We start from the raw sequence: 14,170 nt of genomic DNA, 5'->3' as shown, positions 1-14,170 counted from the left end.
ATAATATTTTTTAGACAAATATCACCACACCGGTATACCGTATGGAAATGATTTATTCTAACATTCATGTTACTGTTTATTGGAAAACATGAGCAAGAAAAATCAAGTCACTCAATTTTGTTCAGTGCCTGGAGCGTTTACAGCCATTTCAACCGCAAACGTATGGCTGCATTATCTTAACACTCCCACGCACACATTGACGTTGTATACAAACACTTTGCCGATAGTAAGGACGTTAAAGCGCAAATCATTCATGTCCAAGTTGACTCAACTAAATGAATAATATCACATGTGCAGAAAGCTATAAAATCCAGCACAATCTGACAGGAAATTAAAGAAGTTATGGTCTTGTAATTTTCACATGATTTCACCGAATAGTAATAAGTGGCTGCAAGCAATTAATTCATGAAAAGTAGCTGAGATTTAAAAAACATAATAAGAACCTTGTTTTTTGGTTTGCAAAGAATTGGTAATAACAATTCCTCTTCTAAAAGTTATCGTTGCTCAGTCGTTGCAGCACATGATGAAATTTGATGCGTGAGATGTATAAAGTTTGTCTTTTTTTATTTCATGCCAAAAAAAGAGAAAAATTGCGAAGATAGTCTACTACCTGATCTAATTTGCATAATTATGCTGTTGCTACTAATATCACTCTTCACTCTGTTAATATGTGGATAATCCCATGATTTACTAATTTCGGGACCGATTTTGATAGAATCTCTGCCATATAGGCCTACTCTCATCTGATTGGACTCTAAAACATTTATCCAAGCCGACTTGAACATGGCATCGAATTGAGTGAGTTTTATCATCCAATAGTTACGCCCTATACATTCCATAACTTTCCGCTGTAATGAGGGAAGCAATGTGTATAGAACTTGTCTTTGGATGCATTTACTGTTTTGATTTCATTTTTTTTTTTCGAGATTACAGACCTTACACCGACTAACCTTGAGGTCATGTAAAATTAGAATGGTGGCGGCAGTTTAGATACACATCATATACCGTGATAAACACGGCGGCCTTGTAACTCTTGTCGGTATATTCACGTCTGACGGTTTAGATTGGTAACGGGGTGGGGAAAAAAGCAAAAATAATGATATGGCTGGTCTTTGCAGACAGCAACAGTCAGCCTTGGCAGCACAACGTGGGATTTATAGAGATTGTTGACATCAGAACTATCACTGAAAAATGACGAACATTGCATACACACAGGGTTGTCGATGGGACAGTGTGCCTAATACACAAACAGTTCGCAGAGAAAGCATGTAGAAGGACAGGCGAAAGGCGTGACCTTGTAGAAATCGACTTATCGATTGGCCCAAGTCTTCCGCTGGGAAATATTATGGCATCCCTTTTGTCGCCAAACACATGGTTGTGCGGGTGCCACTATACACCACACATTGACACGTTGTGCATCCATTGTTATCATACATACATTCAGACGTCATGAAAATCGTTTCCACTTTAAACACTGTACTTGCTTTGTGGAGCATGACCACAAAGATGCGATCCGTATGCACAAACATTTCGTCCTCGATGTCTTGAGCGTCCAAAGCCCTGAACCGATCTGATTCGATTACCCAGCCCATGCACAGTATACACAAACCTGACCTTTCTTGTAGAGTAGTTCTGCGTAAACGTCCAGCTCAGTTTTACTTTGGACCACTCAGCCAATCAAATAAGCGTACACTGCACAAACAGCGTTTAATTCACGGCAGACTAACCCAATTTCGAGAGAACACACGTCTTGATTCAACCACGAAACACAAGGAAGGTTGTCTCTATCATTTAGGACTTGAATAAGTCGTATTTCGTTCTAATTCTCACATAGCATTACAGAAATTCACTCCGTTCCTATAAAGTGGGTAATCTAAGGTTGCTGGATTACCTCCTGAAAACAAGGACAGTTATCGCGGCAATACCGAAATGATGATTAAAAAAATATATTTCCCAACGTGGAAGTCGTTTTGATTTTAAAGCCAATCTAAATGAAAACTTACATGGCGCTCAAGGTGTGCAATTTCTTACTCATGTGGGCAGATTGTCATTAGGAGGTTCTATGACATAGTGAACACAGCACCAGAGGGGTGTGACGTTTTTAATACCCAGACAATTTAACAGCTTGTTTTCTTCGTACCGGTTGACCGTGTTTTAGCGCTTAACAAATGCTTATCATAATGTCAGAAATATAGAATAAACATGTAAACAAAGTTCATGTCACACAACTACAGGAAATACTACTGAGAATAGCAAACCGAGTTTAAAGTGCAATTGTACGTCTAGCACAATGTGTACATTCACTTTCATACATAGAGAAATGTGAGATGAACAAATGGTAAGCGTTTCATTAACGTTGGCCCTAAAGTAAGAAAGTTAACGAATTCAAAAAATTAAAAAATATTCCGGAATAGTAATATCGGTCGTAACTCAAAAAGGGGTGATAATGTAATAGGCTCACAACTCTCCAATAGTTTTGTACACACATAATTATGTTAAAAACTCACGTTTTCGTCGATAATGTAGTAACTACAACCTCTTTCCCCAAAATTCACAATTGCCATGGTTTATCACCAGCCTACACTCATTCGATGCGGATACAATTCATTCTCCTTAATTTCAAGTCAAAAGTGATAATTTAATTCATTTATTCAAAACAAAAGTGACTTCTTTAAAGGTAAGAGGAAGTTAAGTTTTGTGAGGTGATAAATCACTTTTTAGTTAAATTCTTTCATGCCCGATTTTGACGAAATCGCTACAATTCGGTTCGTTTAATTATAATCTGTATATAAGGACTAACCTTATTATTTCAGTTTCGACACTGTTGTTTACTCTGTTCAATTCACATTTCTTGTTTCCATCATTCCTTTGTTACAAAATAAAGTGAGATGTATGTTATGCTTTTGTCGAAAAGTGAAAATATTTGAATTTGAATTTGAATTTGAACTTGAACATTTTGGTGGAATTGCGTTTAAATAAATGTACATTTGCACCAAGAACTCCTGATGCAAAAGCGAGAGACTCCCCAAGTGATCATATTAATATGCGTAAGTCCACCTTGCCCGTTTTCTCTCTCTCCGCGCCGTACGAGGGTGAGCAAACGAAGTCCCTTAACCTTTCGTCTAAAACAAATATGTCGCAACGTGACATTTTTTCTTGACATATTTCATTACTCATTTTTTTTTTTTCGAGCACCTGTCTTTACGTTGACACAACAGTCGGGCTTATTTCCTCTACTTCCTGCAGTAGCAGGAAGTAATGGGTGGTTTTTTTCCTATACTTATTCTTAGGTTACAAAGTACACAAGATGGCATTCGCAGCAGGTTGCCTTTTCCTACCCCACCCCGACATCACCCACCCCTCCCTCACCCCATGCCTACCTCACTCTATCATAACTTTCCCAATCCTATAGTCTCACCCTCGATCCCTTCCTCACCCTATCCCAACCTCACCCCACCCCCTCCTTACCCCATCCCCTACCTCACCCTATCCTCACCTCATCTCATCCCAACTTCATCCATGCAACCCCCAGCCTGCCTCACTCCACCCTATTTAACACATCACCCCTACCTCATCTCACCCACCCCAACCTCACCACACCCTTACCTCATTACACTCCATCCCTATCTTATCCCACTCTATCTCACTTTTAGTGAATTTAAGCAGATGTTTCATATCAATTAAAAAATACGACAGTAATATAGATCTAGATACAAAATATGCACGTTAGATGCTATTTCATTTTTAAACCTCTGTTTCAATTTCACTGATATAATTCAGAGAGGTGCACCTCGATCCCTATATAACTCATCGTTCAAAAAGTGAAGTTGAGACAGAGCTGAGCTGAGTTCCCTGGGTTTTCACGCCTTGCCTGGGAGCGTTGATTCCTGTTTTCTCATGATTATAACCAACTCTTCTCACCCGCAGAAAAAAAGGGGGGCTTTTAGGCTGAAGTAAATGCTGGTGCATGAACTTCACTGAGAGCTCTTAGCATGGTCAAGCCTCCTTACGTGCATATAATATGATGTGCTGCTAAACCTTGTGTGAAATATCATATTGACACCCGATAACCCTCTTTGTTCGTGAAATTCAGTACGAAGCGATGGCAAAACGATCCTGACAATAGCCAGAAATAAAAAGAAGTTCAGAAATCAGGTGAATTTTACAAAACATCCACGCAGCTGATGTTTTTATAAAATTAGATAATGGGCAAAGCTGACCAAATATACACATTTGTGTGTGTGTGTGTGTGTGTGTGTGAGTGTGTGTTGCGCGAGTCATTCCACTCTGTAGTGGGAGTTAATCGATAATTCCATTAACGTCTGCAACGAACTAGAGACAGTTTGAATACGCGATCGACATCGATGTGAGAGACTTCGATTGTACGTGAAACCGACCTTGCACTTTAGAGACTTGAGCCTTCTTTGATTTCCCGCGCATAAGGTCGTTGAATGCATTGATTGAAAGGAGAGTTCTTAAAGCACGATTTGCCGATTGTGGTTCCAGAACTCAATAATTCATCAAAGCCTCGGTGTATGCGTAATACTGTACAGTCATCTCCGTGGTGCTCCTATAGATATAGGATTTCACAGCTCTTTACAACTTGAAATGAAGAAAAAGAGAAGAAATTCATGCACTCACATGTACGCGTTATGAATGACAATTCAGTGAAAATGAATCGACAGCAGATTACGTTGTCATCTACCATATCAAGTAATAGCAAACTAATAGACGAGACTTGGTTAATGTTACGGAATATGATGACATGGCTGTCTTTAGAGTATATGAGTTAGTTGGTCCAGCTCTCGGGTGCTTAAAGAGGCTAAAGCTGATAATTAAATCAGGTGCATCTTCATCCCCTATCCCTTTTACACACACACCACCACCACCACCACCACCACCACACCACCACCACCACCACACCACCACACCCCTCCTTGTCACACAACACCAATACTGTTAAGCGTTGTTCTTTTCCAAAAAGTTCCTGCGTTACTTTATGACTCAAACCTATATCTGAGAATGTCTCGAATAAAACTTTACAAAGTGAGCGTAAACCTACTAAAACGATTGTAAGTTATGTTGTAAAGTTACAAAACTTGGACCTCCGTGTCATTTTTGTGACAATCTCACCTACTGAACCTGGTTAGTAACAAAGTGGGCGGACAGGCATAGCCTTCACAATTAACCTCAACATTGACTCTCCTTACTACTAAACAACACCATGAATCCTCCCAACTTACCATAGCCCATAACCCTCGCCGAACAAACCTCATACCAGAACCATCTTCACAAGATCCACTCCGTGCAAGCCTTCCCAACAATGCCATTTCATAAACGTTCCTTAAACTCTATCCCAAATCCTTCCTATGAACCCTACCACAAACACTTCCAAGAGACTCCACTCCAGAATCCTACCAAGCCTGACCCATTCAGAACCATCCTCACAAACCCAACTCAAAACCCTCTAAACACGTTCCACTCCACAAACCCTTTCCTAAAGACCCCATCCCAAACTTTCCAGTATTCCCCACTTCAGAACCCCCAATGCCAAGCCCTACTCCAAACCCTCTCAACAAGCTCCACCCAAATCTTTCAAATACTCAGTAAACCCAAAGTGCCATTCAAAACCTCCCCTATAAACCCAACCCAAACTCGTCCCAAACCCTCCTATAATACACCATATCACAAACCCATTCCAATAGAACCCTTCTATCAATCCCCACCAAAACCCTCCCAATCGACCCTACCCAACACACAACCATGTCATCAAACACCACTCCACACCCTCGAAACAAGTTCAACTCCAAACCCTCCCTATAGACCAAGCCCAAAACTTTCCAATTTTCACACCTCAAGCCCAACTCCAAACCCTCCCAACAGGCTCCATCCGGAACTCTTCCTATATCATAAGTCCTACCCGAAACCCTTCCGATAAACCCAATCCCGAACCCTTCTATCAAGCCCTCGAAACCCTCTCACAAAGCTCAAGCAAACCCTTCCAATTAAGCCCACCTCAGAGCCATTCTCACAAGGCCCATTCCAAACTCTCTAAACAAGTTCAATTTATTCAAATCATCCCTACAGACCTCTACCCAACCCTTTCCAATATTATCCACCCGAGAACCCCATATCAAACCCCATTCTAAACCCTCCGAACGAGCCCCACCCGGAACCTTCCTTTTAAGCTCTTCGCCAAACCCTTCCAAAAAAAAAAAATCCACTCCAGAACCCAATCCCATCTCAAACCCTCTGACAAAGTACACCTTATCCCATTGCAGAACCATCCTGGCAAGATACACTCCAAACCCCTCTTCACAAGCCCCCACTCCATACCCTCCCTATATAGGTCCCATCCCAAACATTACGAATATTCACCACTCAGAACCCCATATCAAACCCCATTCTAAACCCTCCGAACAAGCTCCACCCGGAACTTTCCTTATACACCCTTCCCCAATAACCCTTAAAAAATCAACCCCAGAACCCATCCCCATCTCAAACCATCGGACAAACCTTATTCCGGAACCATCCTTACAAGATCCATTCCGAACCCTCTTCACAAGCCCCCACTCCATACCCACCCTATAGGCCCTATCCCGAACCGTATTTCCCACCTCAAACCCCTTTCAAGCCCCATTCCAAACCCTTTGAACAGGTTCCATCACGAAAACCTCCCAACATTCCCCTCCAAAAACCCTCCCGACAGTCCCACCCAAAAACCTCCCAAACAACCCTCACCCAGAACTGTCCACACCAACATCACTCAGAATCCATGCCCCACCTTGATCTTTCCCATTTCCCTGCGTCCTCATCATCTTGCCTAGGTTGCCTACGAGATTGAATTGTGAGTCTGTAGGAGATGAGCCAAGGTTGGTGAGTGATAAACTTCCTGAAACATAAGTATTAATATAGAGGCCCACTGGAAACAGAATACCTATCGAAAACAAATCATCGTTTATGAGAAGGGGGACTTCGTGTGTGAGAAGGGGGACTTTTAAAGGAAACCCCATCCCCCTCGCCCGTATCCATGAAAAATAGGAAACGAAGAATGGGTGGACACCAGAAATTAACACAAAAAACAGAAAAACTATACCTTAGTATTTATCATAGTGTCATTATTCAAAGAAACCGATCAATGCGTTTCCACAATTAAATTCAATGGAGAATATTATTTTGATTATTGTTTAATTTAATTTACACAACAGCGAGACAATCATTAACCATGCTATAAGGTATAGTACCATAATGTATATCTATATGTCTCATGATATTGTTGAAAAAGAAAAAACTAGAAATGTCGCTACGGCGACTGATGCCTCCGCCATAATGCATGATTCTCCCAATAGGTGTATAGTACAATGTCTTGACAATGTGTGATGACAGTTTCACATAACTGGCAAAATATCGAAATAACAGGTTTGTCAGAAATATCTTGAATGTTCACTTTCCACGAACTGGGTTTGCTATAATTGTCTATTAAAGAGTGCAGGTACACATATTTGGGGAATTGAAAATTTTTACTTGACTTCTGACCGACCTTATTATAAGTTTATGCATTGAGTTTAATTTTCAAGGTATGAAAAAAGAGTGTAATTACAGTACAAAATATTTTTTTTTTCATTTAAACCTGACCTTTGACCCTTAACCTTTGACCTTTGACCTTCTGGCTAGACATTTCCAAGGAATCTCCATCAAGTAATACATGTACATATATCAAACACTTTTAAAACTAATAATGCAATCATTGCATATACTAGTATACATGTATGAGGAAAATACAGCAGTAACATTTTGAGGAGTTGACCTTGACCTTTGAACCCCTGACTATTGACCCATGACCCCTAAATTCCCTAGATAATCCCTGCCAGTCAGTACATGCATATGTACCATATTCCATGAAGATACATTGAACCATTTGGGAGAAAAGTGATATTGAAACATTTTCACCTAACCTTTGACCTTTTGACCTCTGACCTTATGACATGAAACTCTCTCTGGAGAATCCTTACGCAGTAGTACATGTCTACACTAAGTTTCAAGAAAATAACTGCTAGCATTGCATAGATATGGGGGAAATAGCAACATTTTTAGCATTTGACCTTGACCTTTGGACCTTTGACCTCTTGTCAATGTCACTAGAATCTACTCAACTAATTGTCCCATCATACATCATCCCTGGACCAAGTTTGGTGAAAGCTGCTTTATCCAGTTTTGAGTTATCACATAAACAGATAAATTTTAGGATTTGACCTTGATCTTTGACCTTTGACCTCTGTCCGATTTCACTGAAAAACTATTCAAGTAATTGTCCCATCATACATCATCCTCCAACAAAGTTTGGTGAAATTTGCTCCATACAGTCTTGAGTTATCGCGTAAACGGATACAATTTCATGATTTGACCTTGACCTTTGACCTTTGACCTTTAGCCGATTTCACCCAAAATCTTATCAAATCGTTGCCCCATCATACTTCATACTTGGACCAAGTTTGGTAAAATTCCAGTAAATATTACTCAAGTTATCGCGTAAACGAAAGCGGACGGACGTACGTACGGACGTACGTACGGACGGACGGACAACCCGAAAACATAATGCCTCCGGCACCACTTCGTGGCGGAGGCATAAAAATCAATTGTAATACACTGCCACATAGAAAATAAATTAATCAAATCACATGTTGTGGGCTGGCTTGAATATTGTATACATTAAAAAAAAATGACCCATTCATCATCAACTAACTGGCAAACGTGACGATGGGGACGTGCGAAATGCATTCATGATTTAAAAAAAAAAACAAGTACTCTCTTCACGAGGATGTCTGGAGGTAGAAACCAAAGTTGAAAACCTCTAATTGTCTAATAAATGACAAGAGCTGAATTTCGATTTTGAAATTATGGGGCAACCATTAAAATGAAAAGAAAGCACAATACAGTGCAAAAAAGAAAAAAAAACACACACACCTGAATGTTGCTATTTGTGACGTTATCCCAAAATTATGTTTGACATATCTTCGTGATTGCACGAACTCCAAATCAAACTGTATTTGGAGGAAAATAATCACTCATCCCCATAACAGTCTTTACCCCCCCCCCCCCCCCCTCCTCCCGACTCACACATCAATCTCCATGGGAAGCGGCCATAGAGGGTGGATACCTCGGGATGACGTGACAGCCTCAATTCAAGACTCTCATTTGTCATCTTCAATCTCCAAGTCCCGACTGACTCTTCCGACTCAAACGGGTTTCCGTCCAATGACTAATGTGTTGTGCGTATTACGTATAAGTTCTGAATAACAATGTTCTGTTTGTTTTGGCTTACTTTGTAAATAAGATAAAAAGTCATCTCTTTCTATACCTTTTTATCTCTATCTCTGATCGCTCTATAAAGATCTCTATCAAATTTACTTCCTTCCTTCAAATCCAGCTATATTTACGTGTTCATCAGTCTCTTCATTTCTAAATCTGTCGAATTTCTTCTTTTATGCTTTGAAGTCTTTCGCTTGTTGATCTATTTCTCGGTCTATTGATGTGGTTGATCTAGAACACGTAGCTCTGTAAATCTCGCGACATTTGACTAAAGAATGAGAAGGGATTTTCTGATTTCCCTCAGGTTTTGACAGCGGTGCGGCTTTAGTGTCACACTCCACTGATTACCGTGGTGTATTCATTGTCATACTCAATGATTGATGCTTTACGATAGATCCTGGTGTCCAAAGTTTCGTAACTGGGTATCGGAGCAGTGCCAATAAACGTTTAGTCTTCAATTTGCTTTGCTTCTTTCCTTCTTCAGCTCTAGGTGATGAAAGAGTGGAAAATTAATATTCTGATGCCTAGAAATAATATCATATTTTTAATACTGCCTGCAAAAAAAAACATCATCACTAATGGAGATAAGACGTTGGGGAAGAAAGACAAGACAATAAAAATATAAAGAAAAAACGAGCACAGCACGAGATGCAATGGTTGCCATGGAAACCGAGCTAGCGCAAGCCGCTTTTACGATGGCACGATGTAGGATTATTATGTTTGCGCCTTCTTTCCTCCAAAGCACGATGACCTTTTTCTTTATTATTTCAATTTTTACTGTTGTTTTTTTTTTCTGGTGTTTACCTTCTCGTGAATTATTGACAGAATGATGACGATAGTTTGATATGGAAGATGAATTAGCTAGAGAAACTGAGAGGTGACGATAAAATCATCTCATTGAACGGGTTGCTCTTATCTCCCATTGTTTCGCTATAAAACAATTGCCTTGTTGAACGATCTGACATGTACATATATTTGTTTCGCTATAAAACAGTTGCCTTGTTGAACGATATGACTTGTACATAAATGTCTACAGTATATCATGTCTGGCGCATTCCTTGCGAAACATGTCACTCTATTAACACTGACATAATTATGATAGGCGTTACGTGGAGAAAAAAAAACACAACAAAAGCATCCCATGAGCTGATAGTACGCGAGGCAGCGAGTTTTGAGAATCTACATACAATTAGCCAACGACGGGAAGGAAATATTACCGAGGCTCCAGGCTATTAGATGGAGATTTTCGTGTTTTGGTTTTTACTCCTCCCCTGTTTAGGGAGCTTCCAGCGTCAATAAGGATTGTTTTATGTGTACGACTCCTTTTTTTTTTTTTTTTTTTTAGCTTACCCGCTTGCTACTACACTGTGAGACTATATTATAGTGAGGCATCCGAGTGTATCATCCTGCACATAGTGACATATAATAAGGAGGTTCAATTTGGGGTGGCCCCCATCCTGTCGAGTTATCAGGAACTTTTTGCACCCTCGAAGGGTTTTTATGCCCAAAGAGGTCAGTTCCCTCTTCCTTTTCTTATTCTCATCCGCAGTGACATTCTATCAAATCGAGGAGCCCTCAATTTTGGCGAGGTCAAATTAAATTTGTACATCTCTGACCTAATAGACTTGGCGATGTGGGTAAAGCAAGAGCAACGGGCGTAAGTAATGGAAAGGTATAAAATGTAGCAGAGAAACTTGATATATTTCATCCCTACATTTGTCTAGATTTCCCGGCAACCAAATATGACTCACCAGATTTGTGATGCAGCAGGCGACAACTAAGATGTACTTGAAGCACCAGACGATAGCCTCATCCCCACAGAAACCCATTGCAAGCTATTCCGTCCGAATCCAGTAGTATTCCCAACAATTTTGCCGTGGATTTTCTCGGTTCTGAAGAAAATCCGTAAAGCTGTTTGGACAGAGTAATCCTATTTTATGGATATCCACAGATGAGATCCGTACGCTTGGTAGAAATGACAAATAAAGGCAAGATATTTGGTATTTGTGTTTACGGGTGTACAGGCGATGGTGCTTCCACACGGCTACAGGCGTGCAACGGGGAATGTTAGCGATTGAATGGCGAGAGAGCCCGCGACACGCAACAATGCGAGTGTGTAGGCTGGCATCCGTCGGGCTGCCAGCGGCCTGTTCTCAAGTACGGTTCTCACGGCCCTCGATATCACTCGCATGTGCAGGCGTGTACCTAGTGTGTGAAAGCATGGAGTGTATGCTATGCTCACTCTCTCTGTGTATGTGTCTGTGTGTGTGTGTTTGTGTATGCGGTAAGGTATGCACGTTCCCACCCTCCCTCGACTGCACACAGTCGGCAGTCAGCACGAATCTCGCCAAAATCATTATGATTTGAAGATATGATTCACTCTCCAGTTTTAGCAAGGGGGTTTGTTGTACTGGAAGGTAAATATGTGGGGAATATTTCCATAAGTGGTCGGAGATTAAAAAGAAAAAAAAAAGAAGGGAAGGACCCTTTGTTGCAATACGACAAAATTCGGACATATTTAATCAGAAGCATCCCTGCAGTGTGCCGTGCAGCAAAAAGAAGCGGCTGATCTGGAGCTTTATTATGAATAACGATAATGTTTACAAATCTTTCTCCTTTCTTTTCTTCACGCTTCAAGCCAACAGATGAAGCGAATGCGCCTAGTCTGCGCCCGTAGACCCTGCTTGACTGATGGCGTTGCTTATCGTCAGCGAAGAAATAATATCCATGTCACCATTGCGTTTTAATGAGTGAAAAGTAGACAACTCTCGTATCAGACAACGGACAGCTACACGGAAATTGGAGCGTTTGGCGTACACTATACACCTGTATACAGCATCGAAAGAATTAACAATATGTTTCGTCCATTCCTCAGAAAAAGTAGCAATCTTTTAAAGATGTAGACCTACCCACAGATCTTTTTTTTTTTTTCAGTGAACACTCTGAAGCTCAAGAGACAGATATACAGAGGAAATTTGACAGAAATCATTAAAATTCAGGCATGTTTTTATCTCTGTACAGAGGTGTGATCGTCGAAAACTGGTAAGTTTGGTAATATAGCATTCAATGACGACATCGAAGTCGTCATCCTAGTTTCATGTTTGTGACATCGATTGCGTGCATGAGTATTGGTGGTGCTGTGGACAACAACGGACACCCCATCTTAAGGTTCCCTGTTCGAATCCCCCTGGCAGGCAGCAGCGGCGATGTCCTTAATTAAATTCGGAATGTTAAGAAACTTGAAGGCGTCGGTCCCATGGCTGCTTGCTATAGACATCACTAACTGTTACTGCCCTAAGAAACGGAATCTAAAATGCAATATTCGTCATGTGAAATTATATTTTCACATTTTTCATTGTTACTGATTTCAATTTTTCTCGGAAGAAACGTTTTCCTAAAGACTGCTGAAGCTAATATGACTGCCACACATCGTTGGTGATAAGGATGTTTTCTTTCAGTGACAATGGTAAACAAAAGAAGACAAGGAATTTCAACAAAAAAAAAATCTGTAACAGTAAGGTAACAATCACGTTGTTACTGACATTAAAACTGATCTTTTATATACCAGGTAAGTAGGCCTATATTTCGGTAAAAGAATCAATGATCTGTACATTTCCTTGATTTCTAATGCAAACTTTCTCGGTATTGAGATGAACGATAGACAGAAAAATAGATAGATAGATAGATAGATAGATAGAGAGAGAGAGAGATAGAAAGATAGATAGATAGATAGATAAGTAGATAGATAGATAGATAGATAGATAGATAGATAGATAGATAGAGATAGATACAGATATAAAGTTTAGTAGATAGATAGATAGGTAAATAGATGAATAGATAGAAAGATAGATAGAGATACAAATCTGACTGCCGCGAAGTGTTTGTGTGATGCAATCAGTAGTCTCGATATTTCTGGTTTCTTTGGGTTTTTGTTTTTGTGGGGTTTTTTGGGAAGATAAGAGAAAACGTCGTCTGCTAATAGATTTCGCACATCAGGAAGAATTTTTCCACGTACAAATGACTCACACGGGGACACAGTCCCGCTTTGTATAGTGTGGAATGCCGTTAAGGAACGAATCATCATTATCAGAACTCTGTATGCCTTGCTATGACTAGACAGAGACATGCAGACACATGCACAGACAGACAGGGCGAGAGAAAAAAAATATATCTTTTTTATTACTGTACTTTGATCTGGGATAATTGATCAAGAAGGTATATATCCTTGATATGACTCATGGTTCAACGTTCGATTGATTGTTATTGCTTTTGTTTTCATTCATTCTTTCTTTCCCTAGTGATCTTGGACTTGAAACTTGAAACTTTAACTTGACTGGGCGGAACTTCAAACTTGAACTGAATTGACAAGGCGGAAGTGCTTGGTATCCATATGGTCCCGAATTAAAAACTTAAGCTTAGCGATTTAGCTGTGTCTATATTTCTGATTTATTCCGCTGTGCAAATGTTCCCTAACTTTTAGTTTAAAATAACTTGCCACGCTATGTTCTAGCTTGTTTTCAAGTTTCAAACCTTTCCAAACCAAATAATAAAGGGGCCTTTTCTGATTTCTATGAAACGGCTAATATTCTGTATTTGACTATTATGTTCTACTTATCAAACTGACATGATTGTATTGCCATTTTACTGGAAACACTTCCACAAACATGAAGGATAAGACGAGTGTATTATAATCGATGCCGTTGGTATCAAGGATTAATTCGATTGCAAGGGCATTACTACCTCCGCCAAGAAAGGAGGTTATGTTTTCCTTTGTTTATATGCCAATACTCTGAGTGTTACAGTCGACACCAGAGAATAGCAGGAAGTATTGAGAAAAAGTTGTCTTGAGCATATGCACCTT

At 40.1% G+C, this 14,170-nt stretch overlaps 1 protein-coding gene across 1 annotated transcript in view; it reads right to left on the bottom strand.

The window, feature by feature from the left end:
• Positions 1-11,218, bottom strand: part of LOC140236157 (CD9 antigen-like) — a 171,489-nt gene extending 160,271 nt beyond the window's left edge. The window contains exon 1 of the mRNA XM_072316125.1: positions 11,061-11,218. Within this exon, the coding sequence (XP_072172226.1) occupies positions 11,061-11,138 (78 nt within the window). The 5' untranslated portion in view covers positions 11,139-11,218. The remainder of the gene's footprint in view (positions 1-11,060) is intronic.
• Between the last annotated feature and the right edge of the window lie 2,952 nt (positions 11,219-14,170).

The sequence above is a fragment of the Diadema setosum genome, chromosome 12, assembly GCF_964275005.1.
Source record: "Diadema setosum chromosome 12, eeDiaSeto1, whole genome shotgun sequence".
In the NCBI taxonomy this organism is placed as follows: Eukaryota; Metazoa; Echinodermata; class Echinoidea; order Diadematoida; family Diadematidae; genus Diadema; species Diadema setosum.
This window is presented reverse-complemented; position numbering and strand designations above follow the sequence as displayed.